This window comes from Candidozyma auris, chromosome 2, assembly GCF_003013715.1.
Source record: "Candidozyma auris chromosome 2, complete sequence".
Classification (NCBI taxonomy): domain Eukaryota; kingdom Fungi; phylum Ascomycota; class Pichiomycetes; order Serinales; family Metschnikowiaceae; genus Candidozyma; species Candidozyma auris.
Window position 1 is genome coordinate 1,937,269 of NC_072813.1, and position 19,343 is coordinate 1,956,611.

Here is a 19,343-nt window from a genome sequence, read left to right on the forward strand (position 1 = left end):
ATCACCAGCCGAAGCGAAGCTGGTTTGCTGTGAATGAAGGCGGCGTCCACTGGAGTTTTTCGGGATCTAGTTCATGCTTCTTCTTCTCTTTCACCTTCTTCACCAACTTATCGTACAATGCCATTATCTGGTCCGTGATGACAATGATGTGTTGGCCCTTGTGATATTTGATGATCTGAAGAGTCGATAACGTATGAAGAACATCAGTTGTGGTCATGCAAGTGATGGATGAGATCTCTTCGATAGTGATCTCCGCGGGCCCAGGCCCGGTGCCGCCAGCGGCTCCACTGGATCTGGGTGGTGGCAGTGTCGAATCTTCTCGCAGGCTCAGCTCTCGTTTATTGTTCTTCTTGAATAAGTGAGGATTACACCTTTCCACAAGGAGCTTCACGAGAACGTCCGTCCAGTATGCTCTGTAGGATAGAAGACCAAGATCGGAGAGAGGTTTTTCAGGCGAGCCGACCTTATTCTCAACTGCAGACAACATGTATGAGAATTGTATGAGCAACTTACCGTAACCTTTCTTTTGGTAGCAGGGTAGCGTCAAGATACACGCCACATTGTAACCATCGGCAGATTCTTTTTCTTTGGAGAAGTATCCTACCACATGATGGCCCTGGGGCGACTTGATAGTCATGATATAGAACAAAAAGGGATCAACATCGTAATAAAGCGTCTTGTGATCAAGAAAAAGCTTGGAGAGGAGACACAAATTTCGACACCACGTCCTCTGTTTCCTCCCATCTATCTCCCAGAAGCTGACCTTCTCGTCTCTGTATATTTCGTTACCCGGAGGGTGTTTCATCGAGCACTTGGCTCTGTGTCTCTCAAACTGTTTCTTTGAGCCAAAGTACGATAGTGTGAAATCGCAAATGTAGATCTCATCCTCCTCGGTGAGCTCTATAGGGTATGGAGAAAAGTACCAAGGCTCGATGATGTGCTCTCCCAAGATGATGCTGGAAAGATTTCTCACCCTGGCCACTTCAGAATGGTTCTGAATCATCGACCCACTCGTTCTAAGCTTTTTAATTTCATCCTCACGGCTCACTTCCTCCCCAGGTCTCTTGAGCCCCTGGACATTAAGGTTATCCAAATCCATCTCGTCATTAGCCAAAGGAGTAGCACTCCCGTAATCATCGTCTCTAGGCTGCGGTGTAGACTTAGTCGACAGTTTCTGCGACTTTCCGGCTTTGCTCTTGGTCCCATTTTTCAGCTTCAGTTTCTCGGGCTTTTTCTCCTCCTTCTCAGCCGGAGGAATCATCAGCTTCAGGAAATCAATCCTGTCCGGCGTGATCCACTCATCCAAACGCTTGTTATAATCTTGATAATGGACATAGAACACCTTTTTACCCTTTCTCGTGTTTTGCTGTAGGATTTCGGCGAGCCTCTTCCCGTCTTCCTTGTTGACATAGACTTTGCACCCCAACAAGATCTCCTCTACGGTGAATTTTGGGTCTGGACCTTCATCTTCTTCTTCTTTAATTTGTATAGTAGCACTAGAGTCCGGGATCACGGGCAGGCTAGTCTTTTCCTTCTCGGTCATTGGAGCGGGATGTTTGGTGATGATGTTCTTGATACTCAGTTTAATCTACACACTTTTCGCACCCACGAAGACGGCCTGCTAAGAATAAATATGAATTGTCTATTTACATGTTCGCGAGGTTTTTTCTCCACAGGAGAGCTGTCGAATCTGGCTTCTCCACTAATTGTGATAGAAAAAGGTATCCCATGTTGTACTTTTCGAAGTTCATTATGAATTGAATGAGTTGCAACCTCAAGAGATCTAACTCGTGTGCAAGGACCTCGGCCTTGTCAGATTGGCTCGACTCTTCCAAATCAGTAAACTTCTTGATGTTGTGTATCATGCCCCTCTCTAAACATGCCTGGAGAAGTTCTGCCTTGGTCAAGTCCCACACATTGCCGTTTCCATTGAGACCACTGAGGTAATAATTGTCCACTTTCAAGTAGTTATAGTGAGCCTGCAAACGGTTTCTTAAAACCAGAACAGGAAAAAGAGCTGTGGGGATGTACTTTGTTTTGAGTCGGAGAGCGTCAGCCAAAGCACGAACCTGGTCCACGGATAAGTTGTAGGCTGTTTTGGCTGCAAAATCTTCGACATTCGCGCCTTTGGGCACGCTATTCAACATCCTTTCGCTCTTCTTTGGCAGCCAAAGACGTGGAAGAATAGAGGGAAGAACGCAGGTCAGCGGAGTGATTTCTGGAAATGCATAGCAGAGTAGCGGTGTCATTTCCATAAAGATGATGAAAATCACCGAGAAGGTGGGGATCTTGATGAAGTCCACAGGAGTCCTTTTGAGAAGCAAGTAATCCGAACGAGGCAAATTGAACAAGTTCGATTTATAATTGGTAGCCGCAGACGCTTTGTGGTGTCTCACCACATCACCAGCGTTGTTCTCTAGACTAGTTCTGTTCTCCACAAATGCATTGTACAAAGCCTGAGACATTTCTTTGGTCAACACCGAGAAAGACGGCACGGTAATATCAATGGTCTTGCCTGCATTATTCATCTGATTTGTCACTTTATAGTCAGATTTCTTCATCTTTCTGAGGTACTTGTTGTTATCCCACACCAGCTTTACTCCATGTTTATAAAACTTCACAAGCTGCTTAGCGTAGCCGAAAGTTTGAGCCATTTTTAATGAAAACCCTTCTTTCCCGCTACTTTTGGCTATTTCCTGCTGAAGATCAACTTTTGGTCTCATCTCCATGGGAAGTGTTCTCATGCTGTTCACGTCTGACTTGGAAGGGGGCTTCCAAAGCGCCTGTAGAAGCTGGGAAGAACTGAGTGACTGATCAAACGCATTTTTGTGCTTGCTGATTGTGAAAATCACATTTCCAACGGCTTTTGAACTCATACCAGATAGAAAGTGAGTTCAAGGAGCAACTTCAATATGCTGAATAACGTCGCTTATGTCATATCTACACCCGTGCACCACACACCGTCTATATACTTTGGTGGTAAGGAAATCACTATCTAGATCTAAAAGATATTCTTCGAGAAATGCTGCACTTCGAGCCTTTGAAGAGAATAGTCACCAAAGATGATCTCGATATATGGGAAAAGTCAAAAACCCGCGAGGATTTGTTGAATTTCGTTGTGGATCTTCAGAACCTGGTGGAAGGTTTAGCAAATGATGCTGAGGTCCATGAGAGTGAACTGGTTCAAAAGATCATGGCCAGTCTAGACACCGTTAACTCATTGATTCAAAAACATCCTGTGGTTATGGAGAAAGATATCTCAAGATTTGGCAAGGGTGAGTTTCGTGACTTTTATGACGATCTACAAGAACAGTCTTCCTCCATGCTTTCGAGCCTTCTTCTCGAAGAGAGCAAAAGTGCAATCGTAGAGGTTGCACGTTATTTCACAGACTCATGGGGTAACAGAACTCGTATAGATTACGGGCTGGGCCATGAATTGAACTTTGTCTGTTTCCTTCTTTGTCTACGGAAACTTGATGTCATTTCACAAGACGATTATGCTGCTGTCGTGCTTCGAGTCTTCTGCAAGTACATCAGCATCATGAGACAGCTTCAGAAAACGTACTGGTTAGAGCCAGCAGGCTCCCACGGTGTATGGGGTCTTGATGACTACCATTTCTTGCCCTTCTTATTCGGTGCTTCTCAACTAGCGAAGCATCCGCACATGAAACCAAAATCCATTCACAACAAGGAATTGGTGGATGCCTTCTGGAAACAGTACATGTATTTTGAATGTATTCACTTCATCAACTCAATCAAGACGGTCCCAGGTAAAGATGGGAGCACTCAAGCAAGTCTTCGCTGGCACTCCCCAATGCTAGATGATATTCTGTCTGCGAAGTCCTGGGCTAAAATCAAGGAGGGAATGATAAAAATGTATAAAGCGGAAGTGTTGGGCAAATTGCCAATCGTTCAGCATTTTATGTTTGGCCATTCGATACAATGTCCTGAGGGTATCCCAGAGCACAGAGATAATGAAAATAATGAGAGCAGCTGTGGACACATGCACAATTACCTCGACACGAGAAATACTTGGGGTGATTGCTGTGGAATCAAAATTCCTAGTGCCATTGCTGCCTCCCAGATGAACGAAAGAAGTGCCAAGCCTGTGCCATTCGATTGAGCTAGCATAAGATTACTCAGTGTATCCGATTCCAGTTGCAATGATTATGTTCCGTGGGATCTGGCCGGGGAACGGCAATAAAAGCGTCATACGTTGTTTAGTGTCATCGACCCTTGACACATGTGCGTAGCCTAAAATTGTGGTGTTAAGCAAGTCTCGAGGAGAGAGCTTACCCGTCGTTGGTGGGATAGGCACATTTGTAATGGCAACAATCGAATTCTCCAAATTGGAACTCAGTGGTTCTTCAAGCTTCGTGTAGTATTTATCTAAGGAACTCTCTTCCTTCTTCACATCGCCTGGAGCGGACACTTCTGGATCGTAGTCATCCCCTGAAGGAAGAAAAGCCATTTGAGAATTGAAATCGGACAATTTAACAGACTTGTAGACCTGGAAGATTTTGAGATCGACATCGGTCTTGTATGGGGAGAGTCTTGACTTATAATTCCCATGGAAGTATTCCTTGATAGTATCTTCCTGAACTTTCCTTATAAATTCGTCATTAACCTCAGCAACTCCACTTGACGGTGGGATTTTTATGACGTTGAGTGTGTTCTTCTCGATCCTATGGTGAAACTTCCTTCTCAAGTCAACTGTAAGCCTCTCGTTTCCAACCACAACGATGATATCAACCTCAAAGTCGGAAATGATGTTTTCAATCACAGTGACATCTTTAATGTTCAAAGCTGGCGTATCAATCACGATACCGCTAGTTCTGACAATAGGGTCCTCATGCAATCTCGAAAGAGCAGCCACCCCAAGTTGTGATACCTGGTACTTGAAGAGCTCTAAGTTCTCTTCTATCGAATCGTGCCCGTAATTCTTTACAAGCGGCTGCTTTGGATTGTGGAATGTCGCTCCCAGCGTGGTCGATCCACCCCATCCTCCTACGCATTCCAAGTCCAAATTATCGGATATCGGCGTCGCTGTTAAAGATCCCGGGACCGAAAATACTCCATCCTGAGGGTTCAAATTCACTAAGAGCGGCATCCTGTCCATCTTCACAGCATACGATACTAAGGTCTTCACCAATGCAGTCTTTCCACTTTGTTTATTACCCAAGATTAGCACCTTCGGTCCCTTCTTAGTCTGATCGGCAGCAGCCTCTTGCCTCAAAAGCTCAAGGGCAAAATGGAGATTCTGGTAGTGAGGCGTGGCCAGTTCTTCTGACAAGTACTCGCTTATGGTGAACTCTTCATTGGAGATGTTGATGTTTTCCTTATTGGGGGCCAACGAGTACTGAATCGTGCAACCTTGTGTGGGAGCATACACAGAATACTTGACTCCTGTAAGTCGAACTTCGACACCCGAAGGGAGCTCTGTGCCAAAGATCTCTGCTATTCCCTCAGTCACCTTGAGCATCATGATAGTTTTGAAAGGGACCTCGAAGCGCCACTCAGAAAGGCTGGGGATTTTAATTTCCACAGTCTGAAGCTCTGATCCTGGCTGAGAAGGGTCAATAGACCCAGCAAAACCTGGAATTGACATTGGTGTGGAGGACTTGATGGAAGTAGTAGAGGTGAAGAGAGAGATGTACCTGAGGGAGCTATGCAGTACTTTAATCTATATAAGCGATTCATGGGGCCAGCCTATAAACCGGAGAAGTTCAATTTTTTGGGCTTAAATTTTTTCTGAGCGTCCGTGAGCTCCACGACTTTGCGCTCACCTGTTCTCGTGTTGATGTACTCGTTGTGTGTGGAATAATTGACGCCTGAAGATGCAAGGGTCTTTGGTTTTGCAACCACCGGGGACGCCTCAGAATCGACAAACGGATTGGTCAATGGTTCCAGTCTTTGCTCACTTTCTTCATCATCCGAAGAAAACTGGTTGTTGAACAGCTTCCCATGCCATTGCTCCACCATTTCCTCACTGATGAGCTGCTTCCCCGGCGTAGATACCGTAGTCTTTTGCTGTTTCCGCCTTGAAGTCCTACGCGTAGGGCTTTCGGGAGCAGCAACCTCCTCCTCATCCTCTTCATCTTCCTCAAACGCCAAATTCTTATTGATTTTTGAAAGCTCCCTCAAGTCAAGACTGATGGGAGCATGCAATTTCTGCGGCAGCACGGATTTCCTCCCGCTGCCAGCAACCAGGTGGTTGGGAAGAAGCATCCCAAGCAGTTCCAGCAGCTGCACCAAGTCGTCCATCATGGGCCTCTTTCTCCTGTGGCGAGGAGACTTGTGTGGAGTGAATCCCGGTGTAGGAAGAAGACCCAGCAGCGACGGTGGAGCCAAAGTGTCTTTCGGAGTTTTTGCTAGTTTCTGTTTCAGGGGTGACTTTGATTTATGGGGGGTCTTTCTTGGAGTTTCCAATGCGCCGCCATACTTTTGCGGTCCCTTCCCCTTGGCTGGGGTGGTAGGAGTAGTTTCGGTGATGGAGAGCTGAGGAGCTTTTCTTTTCGCTGACCTGGGCGGCGTCGAGGGCATTGCAAACGACATGATCAAAAACGGCACGGTTTTGATTTGGCGATCTAGAGTGATCTGGTTGAAAACACAAATGGAGAGTTTTGGTCAGTAGAAAAGGGTCTCAGCTGGCTGGCTGGGTGGAAACGCGCAAGCCAGCCAGCGTTAAATTTGAGTGTAGGATTTCTGGTCGCGTTCAGTTCACGCCTTGGGTGCAAAAAGTGCTAGTAGAAGCAAAATTATGAGGCAGGTCGATAGAAAGTACTTTTGATGAATTGTAGGTGAAGAATGATTTCGAGTGAAATTCGAAGAATCTGGTGAACATTTAAGGATCCTTTTGTGATGTTGTATTGTTTTGCTGGTTCTTGGACATTGGGCTGCTGGCTGGGGAGTGTACAGTAACGGTTGCAAAAGTGCCGCCTCATGAAGATTGATCCAGGACGGATCATGATTTCCAGGCTACAGCTACCGGGTTCTTTTCTATTTTTAATTTTATTTTTTTTTCTTCCTCGCTTGAGCTGAGTATCATCTGCTTTTCTATGGATTTGGACGAGACTCATGTCATCACACAACGATGTAGTATACTGGCGCTGCAACTTCATTTGTACTGTCCCATATGTTCGCTATCACATCATAGATATGACAAATTTCTCAGATGACCTATTGTACGAGGATACAAGTAAGCAGATTCTAGTTGTTGACCCTGTCGACATCGACATCAATTCTCATATGTTCTTTGAACCTTATCGTACCCTCTGATGCCACAGAAGTTGTAGTAACCAAAGTTCTCCTCAGCTGTACGGAGGAGCTACTCAAATAGTTCCAATCAACACAGAGTTAGAAAGCTGGGTTGCTCAAACACATAAATTATCAACTTTTGCTTCTCAGATCCAAGCATTTCTAGACTCGCTTCATCTCACCATCCATATAACTGAATGGTTGCAAAACGAGACTCCCGAATTAGGCGAGGCACATGTCCCGCATCAGGTGCAACACTTCTACACCACCAACCAAAACCGTCAATGAGCTCGAGCTTTGATCCAAATCTCCACAATTTGTATCTACAAATCCTCTTATCTATTACTAATCGTTGAAACTCATAAAACTGGGACCAGCCCACCGGCAGACCGGTTCGCGCAGCACCTACTTTTTCACCCTGTGCACTTCTGCTTACAAAGCTACTAATGATTGCTCAGGCAAGGAACTCATCAACTTCCCTAACTCGCCTTCTCTCAGTGAACAGACATCTCTCAATGGCACCCACTTCAATTGCTAAACATTACGACTACCTCGTCATTGGCGGCGGCTCCGGTGGCGTAGCCTCTGCTCGTCGTGCTGCTTCATATGGAGCCAAAGTGTTGCTTGTTGAGGCCAACTATAAGAAGTTGGGAGGGACTTGTGTCAATGTGGGATGTGTCCCAAAGAAGGTTATGTGGTATGCTGCCGACATGGCCCACAAGAGAGAACAGTTGCAGGCGTACGGGTTGGCGACGCTGGACCAGAAGGTGAAATATGGAGACTTCAACTGGCCCATGATCAAGACCAAGAGAGACGCCTATGTGAAGAGATTAAACGGCATCTACGAGAAGAACTTGGAAAGAGAGAATGTGGAGTACGTCTACGGGTACGCCCAGTTTGTCAACGAAAAGGGCAACGTCGAGGTAACTTTGTCTGAGGACCAGGAGGTGCCTTTCTTGTCGAAGCTGTTCAAGAAGCACGAGAAGTTGCTTTTTTCCGCAGACAAGATCCTTGTGGCAACTGGAGGGCAGCCAATTATCCCTAACGTGGAAGGGGCAGAGCACGGAATCAACTCTGACGGCTTCTTTGAGTTGGAGCAACAGCCAAAGTCTGTGGCTGTCGTTGGCGCTGGCTACATTGGTGTGGAGTTCGCTGGTGTGTTCCAGGCGTTGGGAACCCAGACCAACTTGGTCATTCGTGGTGACACCGTTTTGAGAAGCTTTGATGAGGTGATACAAAATGCCATCACCAATCACTACTCGGAAAGATTGGGGGTTAACGTGATCAAGCAGTCTGGTAGTGTTACCAAAGTTGAGAGGAATGGAGACAAGAAAAGAGTGTACTTGGGTAACGGCGAGGTCCTTGAGGTCGATGAGCTCATTTGGACCGTGGGCAGAAAGTCGTTGTCCAACTTAGGTTTGGAGCACGTCAATGTCAAGACGAACGAGCGTGGCCAAATAGCCGTGGACGAATATCAGCAATCGAGCAACCCTAACATCTTCTCTCTAGGTGACGTTATTGGTGGTGTTGAATTGACCCCAGTGGCCATCGCTGCCGGCAGAAAGTTGTCCAACAGATTGTTCTCTGGCGATGAAAAGTTTGCCAAGGACAAGTTGGACTATACGAACATTCCGTCTGTGATCTTTGCCCACCCAGAGGCTGGGTCCATTGGATTGAGCACTAAGCAGGCAATCGAGAAATACGGCGAGGAAAATATCAAGACGTACAACTCCAAGTTCAACCCTATGTCTTACGCCATGATGGACCACGACGAGGAGAAAGTGCCATGCGTATACAGAATTGTGTGTGCTGGCCCAGAGGAGAAGGTCGTCGGGTTGCACATTGTAGGCGACTCGTCAGCGGAAATGTTGCAGGGATTCGGTGTTGCCATCAAGATGGGTGCCACCAAGGCAGACTTTGACAACTGTGTGGCGATTCATCCTACATCTGCCGAGGAGTTGGTGACGATGCGTTAGACTAGAAGCTTGAGGGAGCCATGTTGGGTCATATATTATAGAGTCTGTAGTAGAGAATCAACTTATGAAAAATAAAAGGTATGCGACTACTTTTGGCTGCAAACTGCCATTTATCTCATGTTAGTTCTCTTCATTTCTGCTCCTTCACGTGTTTAGGAGCACTTATCCTGGCATTTTCAAATGGATTTTTAAAATTCCAAATATTTCACAAATGAACATATTCACGGACATGTACAGCGAAATCTTTGTGTTCTATTGTCAGCCTATCGATCCTGACAGCGCCTATACGAGTGAGCGCGAGTTGCAGCCAGGGCCACCAAAAAAGAGAAAGGAAGAAACCACATGAATAAATGATCAGAGTAGTGGACAATTCATAGCAAGGTAATGGGAGACGATTTACTCTTTTTCTATTTATTTATTTTTTTCTTTCTTTGCCTATTCTTGTTAATCTTTTCGTTTCTTCTCTCAGCTAGTCGTCGTTTCGTTCATCTTCTTCCACTTCGTGCTCAATTTGCTCGTTTGCTGGAAGGCGCCTATAGCTGCCTTTGGTTCCGCGCAAGCCCTGGCAAATACCTGTTCCAGGGCGGTGGGCATTTTTGTGAGGGAAAATTGTTTTCTCTCTGCCAGACTCGCCAGACTCAGATTGTTTGCATTCTGACATACACTGATTTTTTTTTTTTCTTCTTCTTTCTCACAGAAATCTCAACTTCAACTTATACGTACCATTTACTTTTCCACTCCAATTTTCACAATCTTCTTTCCATCGTCCCATCTGGGGTCCATCCATTGCTCACCAGTTAACATATCCCGCAACACCCACTGACTTCGTTTTTCCTCCCACGGATTGCACCCACCGTACCACCTCGGCTTTTTTTCCCTTAATTTCACAGAAGCAGAGGGTCCATATCATTTGAGGTTCTTTTATTTTTTTTTTTATTTTTTTATTTCCCCGTTGTCACCCCTAATTATTAATTTATTCTGTTTTCCATTTTTCGTTTGTCCAATTTCACGTCATTTTGACCTTGTATGTTCTGAGAGCCTTGAACGAGTTCTCAACACTTATAGACTGAGTCATAACATCTACCAGACTCTACCCATATCACCCAGTCATTGTCACATATAACTCCCCCTCGCTCTAGACGAGAATGGGCCTGTTCACATCGTTGCTCTGCTGCACTTTGGACGCCAAAGACGACTCCGAAGACAAGGACCACAAAAGCAGTTCCAGGGGCGCCAACTCGCCTGCCAGCCCCAAATCACCCGCATCCAAGTCGTCCAACAAGCCTGCCGCCTCGTCGAGCCGGCCCGAGCTGCCTGCGGAAAACTCAAAGCCAAAGGATAAAGCGGTGCCGCTGAAGGAAGCAGCCGCCGAACAAAATAACAAAAACGGCAAGAAGGACTTGCTAGACGACGAAAATTCCGTTAACGAGACGGATACCATCACAAACACCAACGAGGAGCTGAATCCAACCCCAACGCTAAATACGAACACCCAGCTGCCGCCAATGGGGGAGAACCCGATTCTGAATATCCGTCCTGAGGACGAAGCACAACAGGCTCAGATGGAGGCACAGATTGCCGCAGATGTCCAGGAGCAGCTCAGCAATTCGAGTGACCCGGAGTCGGAGTTCGATTTGACCAAATTGCAAGAGGGCCAGGCTTTCAACCCAGAAACAGGGTTTCTTTTGGGCCGCAAAAACACTAAAAAGTTCGGCAACAAAAAATGTCTCATTTTGGATTTGGACGAAACATTGGTGCATTCTTCATTCAAGTATTTGAGAACGGCTGATTTTGTCATCCCCGTTGAAATTGACAACCAGGTCCACCACGTGTATGTCATCAAAAGACCTGGAGTGGACGAGTTCTTGGAGAAAGTGGGCAAGTGGTTTGAAGTGGTCGTATTCACAGCTTCTGTTTCGAAGTATGGTGATCCTTTGCTCAACAAGTTAGATATCCACCGCTCAGTGCACCACAGGTTGTTTCGAGACTCATGCTACAACTACCAAGGAAACTTCATCAAGAACTTGTCTCAGATCGGACGTCCTCTCAGCGAGTGTATCATCATAGACAACTCCCCGGCATCGTATATTTTCCATCCAGAGCACTCGATACCAATATCCAGTTGGTTCAGTGACACCCACGACAACGAGTTGTTGGATTTGCTTCCATTTTTGGAGGACATCTCCAAGCCCAACGTGGACGACGTGAGCAAGGTGCTCGACATTGGGTTGTGAAGAAACAAAGAAAAAGTACCCGTTGCTTAGTTTGGTAAGCAGGACTTACCGTGTCAGACGCCACGCTCATTAGCGGGAGCTTTTCGCAGCCATGGAACACCCCATTATATTCCTCCCGTCCGCCCGCTGCGACCCATGTATAACTAAACGGCTTAATAGAATCCTGCTCAATCCTCCTTACTTATTTTTTTTTTTTATTTTATTTCGGTTTTAAAGTCCAAATACATATTTAATTCTACGTGGTAGGTGTTGCACACTATAGTATTGGTACTAGTGGTAGTAGTAGTACATAGTGTAGATAGCGCGCAGGCTCATCTCATCAGTTGCAATCATCTTCCAGATAACTTTCAAAATTTTAGAATACCATAGAGAAACAGCATGAAAGTCAAAACGCTCAGCAGGCTGTCGGATGCCTATGTACCTGCAAGAAACACCCAAGAGCTGGCCATGCCCAGAAACTTGAACCCAGCCCTTCATCCGTTTGAAAGGGCTAGAGAATACACTAGAGCTGTTACTGCTACAAAGCTCGAGAGAATGTTTGCACAGCCATTTGTGGGCCAGCTAGGTGACGGCCACAGAGACGGAGTGTACTGCCTTGCAAGAAACTACAAAACAACGAACCAAGTTGCCAGTGGCTCTGGCGACGGTGTGGTGAAGTATTGGAACATGACACTGAGACAAGAAGCCGTAAGTTTCAGAGCGCACTACGGAATGGTCACGGGGTTGAGCGTAACACCTAGGAGAGGGTTACTTTCGTGTGGTGACGATAAGTTCATCAAATTATGGTCCCTTGAGAGCAGTGACTTCCCTGAGGAAACAGACGACTTGGACGTCTTCAAAGGCAGCAAAGGCGACAACGCTTTGCTCAAGACTTTTAACGGTGAACATGCGTTCAAGGGCTTGGACCATCATGCCTCAGAAGACATGTTTGTCACTGGAGGTGCCAACATCAACCTTTGGGACATCAATAGAAACAACTATACACTGAACCTCACGTGGGGCGCTGACAATGTCAACAGTGTCAAATTTAACCGTACAGAAACAAGCGTGTTGGCCTCTGCAGGGTCAGACAACTCGATTGTGCTCTACGACATTCGTACCAATACCGCAGTGCAGAAAGTTGTCACAGATATGAGAGCTAACGCCCTCTCGTGGAACCCAATGGAGGCGTTCCATTTTGCATCGGCCCACGACGACCACAATTGTTACCTCTGGGACATGAGGCGTATGGACTCGTCTCTCAACATTTACAAAGACCACGTGAGTGCCGTGATGGACCTTGACTTCTCCCCTACTGGACAGGAGCTTGTTACGGGGTCGTACGACAAGACACTTCGTATTTACAGAGCTAGAGACGGTCACTCTAGAGAAATTTACCATACTAAACGTATGCAGCGTGTGTTCAGCGTTTGTTTCACCACGGACCTGCGGTACATCTTGAGTGGTTCCGATGATACAAACATCAGATTGTGGAGAGCCAACGCGCTGGAGCGTGCTGGCGTCAAGTCCTCAAGAGAGAGATCGAAGCTCAACTACGACGAGAAGTTGAAGGAACGTTACAAGTACATGCCTGAGGTGCGCCGGATTGCTCGCCACCGTCACTTGCCAAAGGTGGTGAAGAAGGCGCAGGAGATCAAGCGTATTGAGATTGAGTCATTAAAGAGAAGAGAGGAGAATGACCGCCGCCACTCGAAGGAGGGCTCGAAGCCCCGTGTGGCAGAGAGAAGAAAACATATCAGAGGCACTGCCATCAAGGAGTAAATTTGCGAATCTCATGGGCTTGCTACATCAAAATTAAATTGTTGTAGGAATATGCTTTTGTTTTTTTTTGCATTTTGAATTCCCGTCTTTGGATATGTTGACAATGTGGTCTCTTGAGGTACGCCCTTTGGCTGTTTCGCAGCCAATTTGACAGCATGCATCGTGGAGCGCACGCGCAAAGCACAAAATCCAAGCAAAGGAACACCATAAAAGAAAATGCACCTATGGAAGCTCGATAGTCTCTTTGCTCATCTGGTTTGACTTGAGGATTCTTCTTTGGTAGCACCTGGCGATGGTTGCAACCTGCATAAGGCTCTTTAAGTGATTGAACTACAGTTTGCTCGTACTATGGGTCTCGCGACCGAAGCCGCACTTTGGACTGACGCCGTGGTTGCAAAAGCATACACTCATCAATCCACTTTGCTGAGATCATTTGAAGTGGCTGAGTAGAAATGCGATGACCCGCTGCCATTTCCGCTATTGTAAGTGATTCCGTTTTTGCAAATGGAAAAAAAAAAAAATCTCATCCGAATACGGAAAGCTGTCCGTCGCTAGTGGTACAATTGGCTCCGTTCTTGTCCAATGAGGTGAATGGGCCAAGAGCAGATTCCCACCGCAATAGCAATATTGTCTGTGCTCAGCTCACAGATCTTAACGAAACTTGTATCATCCACTTTTCTTCCATGAACTCACTTCTTCACTTCGTCACCTCTCCCTCTCAAGATAGAGCAAAACACCCGTGCACCGCGACAAATCACGAACCTAGCAGATCTCCTTCCCACTGAACCTGCCCATCTTCACCTGATCAGCGAAAGGAGCTAAAACCCATTATCTTTTCCAAAGAAGCCATATATAGTCTGTTTTCGTCTCACCTGCTGGCGAGCTACCCCGCTTTCAGGAAACTTTGATTTCCCTTCTTATTCCCACTTACCGGGATCAACCGTGAAACCCTGGTCGCAAGCATTTCAGGAGCCTCATTTTATAAAGGGCAAGAACATACCAATTGACAACTTCCTGATTGGCTTTTTTCTAGCATTTTATTATTTTATTTTTCTTTTGTTTTTCGTCCTTGGCTTCTTCAGGATTCTTTTTTGACGCCTTTCATCATTCACATCATGCCTGACAGACACAGACTAAAGCTTTTTTCCCACTTCAAGCATCAGCTGCCTTCACTGCCTCAGGAAGAATCTTCCCTTAACAAACAGAATTCAAATTCTTCATCTCGAAAGTTCCTAGGCTTTTCCGTTGGCAAGCACGACTCACAGGATTCGCTAGCTTCCCCAACAGTGACAAACTCCTCCGACCACCAGCAACCTCCGTCAAAAACGCCGTCGATCGTGGTGAAGAACGCCTCCCAGAACCCAAACGCTGCTGCAAGAAACAGGAGCATGGAAGACTCGCAGTCGCCAAAGGGACACAGCATGGTGGACTTGAAACGTTTGTTCAAAAATAAGAAAAGCATCCAAAGCCCGAGCAACGGCGCCGCTCCAGGGCAAGGTCACGGTCACGGTCACGGTCACAGCCCTGGCCCTGGTCATAACGGACACGTTGATTCTGGCACCTTGAGTCCTCCACCAGTTGGTGGTGCGCTGCTGGGCCAACATAGTCGTGCTCCACTGCTGACGTCGTTGGCTGCGCTTATCAACCAGACATCATCGCAGCTTTTGAGCTCCTCCCAGGCCACCAAGCGGCAGGAGGGGCCCGTGCATGAGCCATTTACTCAAGACGGCTCTCCAATGGTCAAAAAGTACGGTAAAGTAGAGAAAGAACTCGGCTCAGGCGCGGGCGGTTCCGTGCGCTTAATCATGAGGCCGCTGGATCACAAAACTTTTGCCGTGAAAGAGTTTCGACCACGGAGAAATACGGAGTCTTTCAAGGATTATACCCGTAAGTGTACAGCTGAGTATTGCATTGGCTCCACATTGAAGCATCCGAACATCATCAAAACCATTGACATCATCCATGAGAACAACAGGTACTATGAGGTGATGGAATATGCCCCGATCGATTTCTTTGCCGTAGTGATGAGTGGCGAAATGTCGAGACAAGAGATAAACTGTTGTTTGAAACAGATTTTAGAGGGCGTGTCTTACTTGCATTCGTTGGGTCTTGCGCATCGTGACTTGAAGCTCGATAACTGTGTTTTGACCAAAGAAGGTATTCTTAAGATTATTGACTTTGGGTCTGCTGTGATTTTCAAATACCCATACGACCAGCACGGCTCTAGCAACGCTGACCCCATCCACTATTGTCACGGTGTTGTTGGCTCAGATCCATATCTTGCACCAGAAGTATTAACGAGCCTGAATTCATACAACCCACAGCCAGTGGATTTGTGGTCTATCGCGATCATCTACTGTTGCATGACACTCAAAAGATTCCCTTGGAAAATACCCCATCCAGAAAAGGATAATTCGTTCAAACTCTACGCTATGGAGGATGACAACTGGCACGACTACTACTTGTCAAACGAATGCCATAAACTTTTGTTGAAGCAGAGACAACTCAAGAATCAGATCATCAAGCTGAACAAGAAGAAAAAACTTATTCAGAGACAGAGGGAGCAAGAGGTGGGCGAAGTTCACGAAGACGATGATGAAGAGACAGTGGAGGCTGTAGAAGAAAAACTTCGATCTCTCCTGCCTGTTAGGGTCCTTGAAGACGATGAGATGCAGTCAATCGTGGACGAATTGAAGGTGATTGACGCCAAAGTCGAAGAATTCGAAAAGATCAAGGATGAAAAGCGGGCGCAGTTCCAGAAACAGCGTGGCATCTCAAGTGCCACAACAAACTCGACAGAAGACACAGCGATACTGAGCAATTCGCCGAGATCAGACGACAAGCGTTCCAAGTCCCACAAGCTGATTCATGGTCCATACAGATTGATGAGGTTGCTACCTCATGCGTCTCGGCCGATTATCCACAAGATGTTGCAGATTGATCCCTCCAAGAGAGCCACAATCGAAGAAATTCTTCTGGACGAATGGATCAAGAGCATTGAGTGCTGTACATTGAAGGAGGTGGAAGGAGCCAATGGAGATGATGATGAAGATATGGTTTTTGTTCCAGGAAAACCTTCACACGAGCATACAGTTGTCATGGATGAAGGTAAAGAGGAGACAGCATAATTCATAGATGACTAATTCAATGGTGTTAATGACGAAACAGACGTAGCCTAGAGGGTTACTCCTGCACAGTTGGGTAGTAGAGAAATGATGAAGGTAGTGAGATAAACCAGATAAGGCGATATTATCAGAAAAATATAGTTGACAATGCCTCCGCTTGCATTGAATTCTGTTAAATATAAAACCAGCCTCAAAATGGCGATTTCAAAACTCAAGTTTCTTCAAGAGAAGAAAACTGCACTCACCAAGCAACAACGAAGACAGCTAGCGGATCTACTTGGAACTGGCAAGGAGTCCAGCGCAAAGATTAGAGTCGAAAATATTATCAGAGACGATATCTACATTGAGCTTCTAGAGTATCTCGAGCTCTACTGCGAGCTTTTACTCGCCAGACTATCCATAGTATTAGACACGCTGAAGCATGAAGTCGATCCAAATTTAAAAGAAGCAGTGCTGCTGGTCATCTACGCCTGTCATCACACGGAAGTGAAGGAATTAATTGCATTGGGAGATTTGCTCAAACACAGGTATGGCCCCGAGTTTTCTGCAGCCGTGCACACCAACTCCAACGGAGAGTATGTCCCTAGCAAAATTACAAAACGGTGCGCCATTGACCCGCCTTCAGAGGTCCTTGTGGACTTGTATTTAAGCGAGATTGCGAAAACGTACGGTGTTCCCTACCTGGGTCTCAAGGAGGAGATGCCGCCTCCTCTCTCGGATCCAAAAGATGATGATAAAGACTCGGGGTCAGATTCTGGGAGCGGAGGTGGGCTTACGGAGGAGCCCATCGCGGCAGATTTTGAGCAGCGACCAAGTGTAGCCAGTCAGGTTGCTCCGAAGAAGGACGAGCTGGACTTTGATGCGTTGAAAGCGAGATTCGCAGCCTTAAAGAAGTAGTGAAGCCAGGGGAGTTGCTGAGGTATCAGTAAAAGAAGATGAATGGAGGAAAAGGCAAAGAAAAATTGATTCAAGATGGAGTATTAACTTGGGAATGCACAGCTTTCAATGTCATCCTTACGTCAGTCTGCTCAAGTTCGACACGGTCTTACACGTTACGCATTCAATAAAGAACGAGTCCGAATGAGAAGCTTTGACCTTCACTTTCAAGCTTTTTTCTTGTGATTTGATCCATATCGCCTTGTGAGGTGGAGCACGATTCCCCTTAGCGCATCTCTTTTTGGCTGCGACAACCTTTCTCTCAATTCATCTAGCAAACGTCCACGCTCAAGTCCACCCAACTGAAAGCTTTTTCGATCGCCCAATAGAATAGACGCATCTTGGCAATCTCTCTTCGCCTCTTAGTTTTTTTTTTTGTTTTTCAAGCCCATTCCGTAAGTTTTATCTCCGGAATTACTCCCTTTGTGCAACTCCACCCATCCACCCCAGATTCCATCGCGCCTGTATTTACTAACATTGAAACCACAACAGCCATCAGCATCCATCAGACTCCCAAACACTAAATGTCGCGTCTCACATCCAAGCAGCGGCAGGAGCTTCACAAAGCCATATACCAGTATGCGGAGCAAATAATTGCCTCCTCCGAGCTGGACACGGATCTTCTACCGAAACTCGAGCACCTTCTCGAGATCAACCCTCTGCAGACAGAAACAATCGTATCCAACTACTTAGAGAAGAAATGGACCACGGTGGTGAGACTCCAGAAGAAAATTCTAGATTTGGAAAACGAGGTGGTCTCGTATAAGCTGCTTCTTGACTCTCTTTCGCAAAATGGCCTGAACGGCTCTGCAGTAGTGCTTCCTCGAGATAAGCTCGGTTGGCTTCCGAATATCAACTCGAAAACTTACAAGACGCTGTCGAATCAGCTTGTCACTTCTGTTGCAGTTCATCCACTGCTTCCCTTGGTTGTTGCCGGATGCTCAGATGGGAGCTTGATTTCATGGAGCATAGTGAACGACTCTCTGGGGATCCCAGAGAAAAACGTTGCTGCTCACACCCGAGGCGTCACCAGCTTACAATGGCTGCCATTTCCTGTTGCATTGGCGGACACCGGACCAAAAGACTGGTTGATGGCCACGTCTTCCCTGGACTTGACGGTGAAAATTTGGGAAAGCGACACTCTTAAGCATGTACGAACGCTCACGGGTCACGAACACACAGTCTCTTCTGTTTGCTTTTCTCCGTCCAACCCTTCTATTCTTTACACTGCTTCTCGAGACCATTCTGTGCGTGTGTGGGACTTAAAGAGCGGCATTTGCATTAGAAAGTTCGTGGGCCACAGTGAATGGGTCAGAGACGTCGATGCTGCATCTGTGGAGCATAAGCTTGCGCTTGGGGATACTAGATCGTCCATGGGCGACTTCTTGCTTACATGCTCAAACGACCAGTCTATTAGGCTCTCGCATGCTGACACAGGGATCGGTCTTGCGCTTCTTTTGGGACACACCCACGTTATAGAGTGTGTGAAATTCTTGCCCCACCTTTCGAACAAGTACATTGATGGATTTGTGCTTCAAAACCTCGACAAATTTAATTATTTGACGGAGGAAATTGTCAATGACCCATCGTATATCCAGACTTTGGGGTACAAGTATTGTGTATCTGCTGGGAGAGACAACTTGATCAAGTTGTGGCTTCTACCCCCTCCGGCATTCCGCCCTAATCGTCCTCCTGCTCCTTCCATTCTCAACAATTCGCAAGGCTGGCACCTTGCTGATCTAATCGGACATCAGTCGTGGGTAAAAAGCTTATGCATCCACCCTGGCGGACGCTTTATCATAAGTGGTGCTGACGATAAAACTATTAGAGTATGGGATCTTTCTACATTAATAGAGAAAGGTCTGGTTCTCTGTGGAAAGATTCTACAAGCACATGAAAGTTTTGTCAATTCAGTTCACATGGCGCTGTTTGAGGTGGAGTTTAACAAAAATGACGAGCGTACCGAGGAAGCCATTTTGAAGAAGATCGAATCAAACATGAGGTGTATATTCGTTACTGGCGGTGTTGACAAGACGGTAAGGTTATGGAGCTAA

General features: G+C 46.4%; 11 protein-coding genes across 11 annotated transcripts; 7 read left to right on the plus strand and 4 right to left on the minus strand. All coding sequences in view use genetic code 12, as the record gives it.

Annotated features, from left to right (window-relative positions):
• Position 1: 1 nt before the first annotated feature.
• Positions 2 to 1,543, minus strand: ESA1 (NuA4 histone acetyltransferase complex catalytic subunit ESA1; the record flags this gene model as incomplete). Its single annotated transcript, XM_029035861.2, has 1 exon — positions 2 to 1,543. The coding sequence occupies one exon, from the start codon at positions 1,541 to 1,543 to the stop codon at positions 2 to 4; it is 1,542 nt and encodes a 513-aa protein (XP_028891103.1).
• A 103-nt stretch (positions 1,544 to 1,646) lies between these two features.
• CJI96_0002346 (uncharacterized protein) lies at positions 1,647 to 2,876 on the minus strand (the record flags this gene model as incomplete). Its single annotated transcript, XM_029035862.2, has 1 exon — positions 1,647 to 2,876. One exon carries the CDS (start codon positions 2,874 to 2,876, stop codon positions 1,647 to 1,649), a length of 1,230 nt encoding a protein of 409 aa, XP_028891104.2.
• A 146-nt stretch (positions 2,877 to 3,022) lies between these two features.
• CJI96_0002347 (peptidylprolyl isomerase RRD2) lies at positions 3,023 to 4,123 on the plus strand (the record flags this gene model as incomplete). Its single annotated transcript, XM_029035863.2, has 1 exon — positions 3,023 to 4,123. The coding sequence occupies one exon, from the start codon at positions 3,023 to 3,025 to the stop codon at positions 4,121 to 4,123; it is 1,101 nt and encodes a 366-aa protein (XP_028891105.2).
• Positions 4,124 to 4,135: 12 nt separating this feature from the next.
• Positions 4,136 to 5,608, minus strand: CJI96_0002348 (cleavage polyadenylation factor subunit CLP1; the record flags this gene model as incomplete). Its single annotated transcript, XM_029035864.2, has 1 exon — positions 4,136 to 5,608. One exon carries the CDS (start codon positions 5,606 to 5,608, stop codon positions 4,136 to 4,138), a length of 1,473 nt encoding a protein of 490 aa, XP_028891106.1.
• Positions 5,609 to 5,709: 101 nt separating this feature from the next.
• SOL1 (Sol1p) lies at positions 5,710 to 6,543 on the minus strand (the record flags this gene model as incomplete). Its single annotated transcript, XM_029035865.2, has 1 exon — positions 5,710 to 6,543. One exon carries the CDS (start codon positions 6,541 to 6,543, stop codon positions 5,710 to 5,712), a length of 834 nt encoding a protein of 277 aa, XP_028891107.2.
• Positions 6,544 to 7,772: 1,229 nt separating this feature from the next.
• Positions 7,773 to 9,233, plus strand: GLR1 (glutathione-disulfide reductase GLR1; the record flags this gene model as incomplete). The annotated part of the gene is made up of 1 exon (XM_029035866.1): positions 7,773 to 9,233. One exon carries the CDS (start codon positions 7,773 to 7,775, stop codon positions 9,231 to 9,233), a length of 1,461 nt encoding a protein of 486 aa, XP_028891108.1.
• A 1,145-nt stretch (positions 9,234 to 10,378) lies between these two features.
• On the plus strand, positions 10,379 to 11,467 carry CJI96_0002351 (phosphatase; the record flags this gene model as incomplete). Its single annotated transcript, XM_029035867.1, has 1 exon — positions 10,379 to 11,467. The coding sequence occupies one exon, from the start codon at positions 10,379 to 10,381 to the stop codon at positions 11,465 to 11,467; it is 1,089 nt and encodes a 362-aa protein (XP_028891109.1).
• A 378-nt stretch (positions 11,468 to 11,845) lies between these two features.
• Positions 11,846 to 13,228, plus strand: SOF1 (rRNA-processing protein SOF1; the record flags this gene model as incomplete). Its single annotated transcript, XM_029035868.1, has 1 exon — positions 11,846 to 13,228. The coding sequence occupies one exon, from the start codon at positions 11,846 to 11,848 to the stop codon at positions 13,226 to 13,228; it is 1,383 nt and encodes a 460-aa protein (XP_028891110.1).
• A 1,115-nt stretch (positions 13,229 to 14,343) lies between these two features.
• On the plus strand, positions 14,344 to 16,356 carry HRK1 (putative serine/threonine protein kinase; the record flags this gene model as incomplete). Its single annotated transcript, XM_029035869.1, has 1 exon — positions 14,344 to 16,356. The coding sequence occupies one exon, from the start codon at positions 14,344 to 14,346 to the stop codon at positions 16,354 to 16,356; it is 2,013 nt and encodes a 670-aa protein (XP_028891111.1).
• Positions 16,357 to 16,548: 192 nt separating this feature from the next.
• Positions 16,549 to 17,250, plus strand: IST1 (Ist1p; the record flags this gene model as incomplete). Its single annotated transcript, XM_029035870.1, has 1 exon — positions 16,549 to 17,250. One exon carries the CDS (start codon positions 16,549 to 16,551, stop codon positions 17,248 to 17,250), a length of 702 nt encoding a protein of 233 aa, XP_028891112.1.
• A 563-nt stretch (positions 17,251 to 17,813) lies between these two features.
• Positions 17,814 to 19,343, plus strand: CJI96_0002355 (uncharacterized protein; the record flags this gene model as incomplete). Its single annotated transcript, XM_029035871.2, has 1 exon — positions 17,814 to 19,343. The coding sequence occupies one exon, from the start codon at positions 17,814 to 17,816 to the stop codon at positions 19,341 to 19,343; it is 1,530 nt and encodes a 509-aa protein (XP_028891113.2).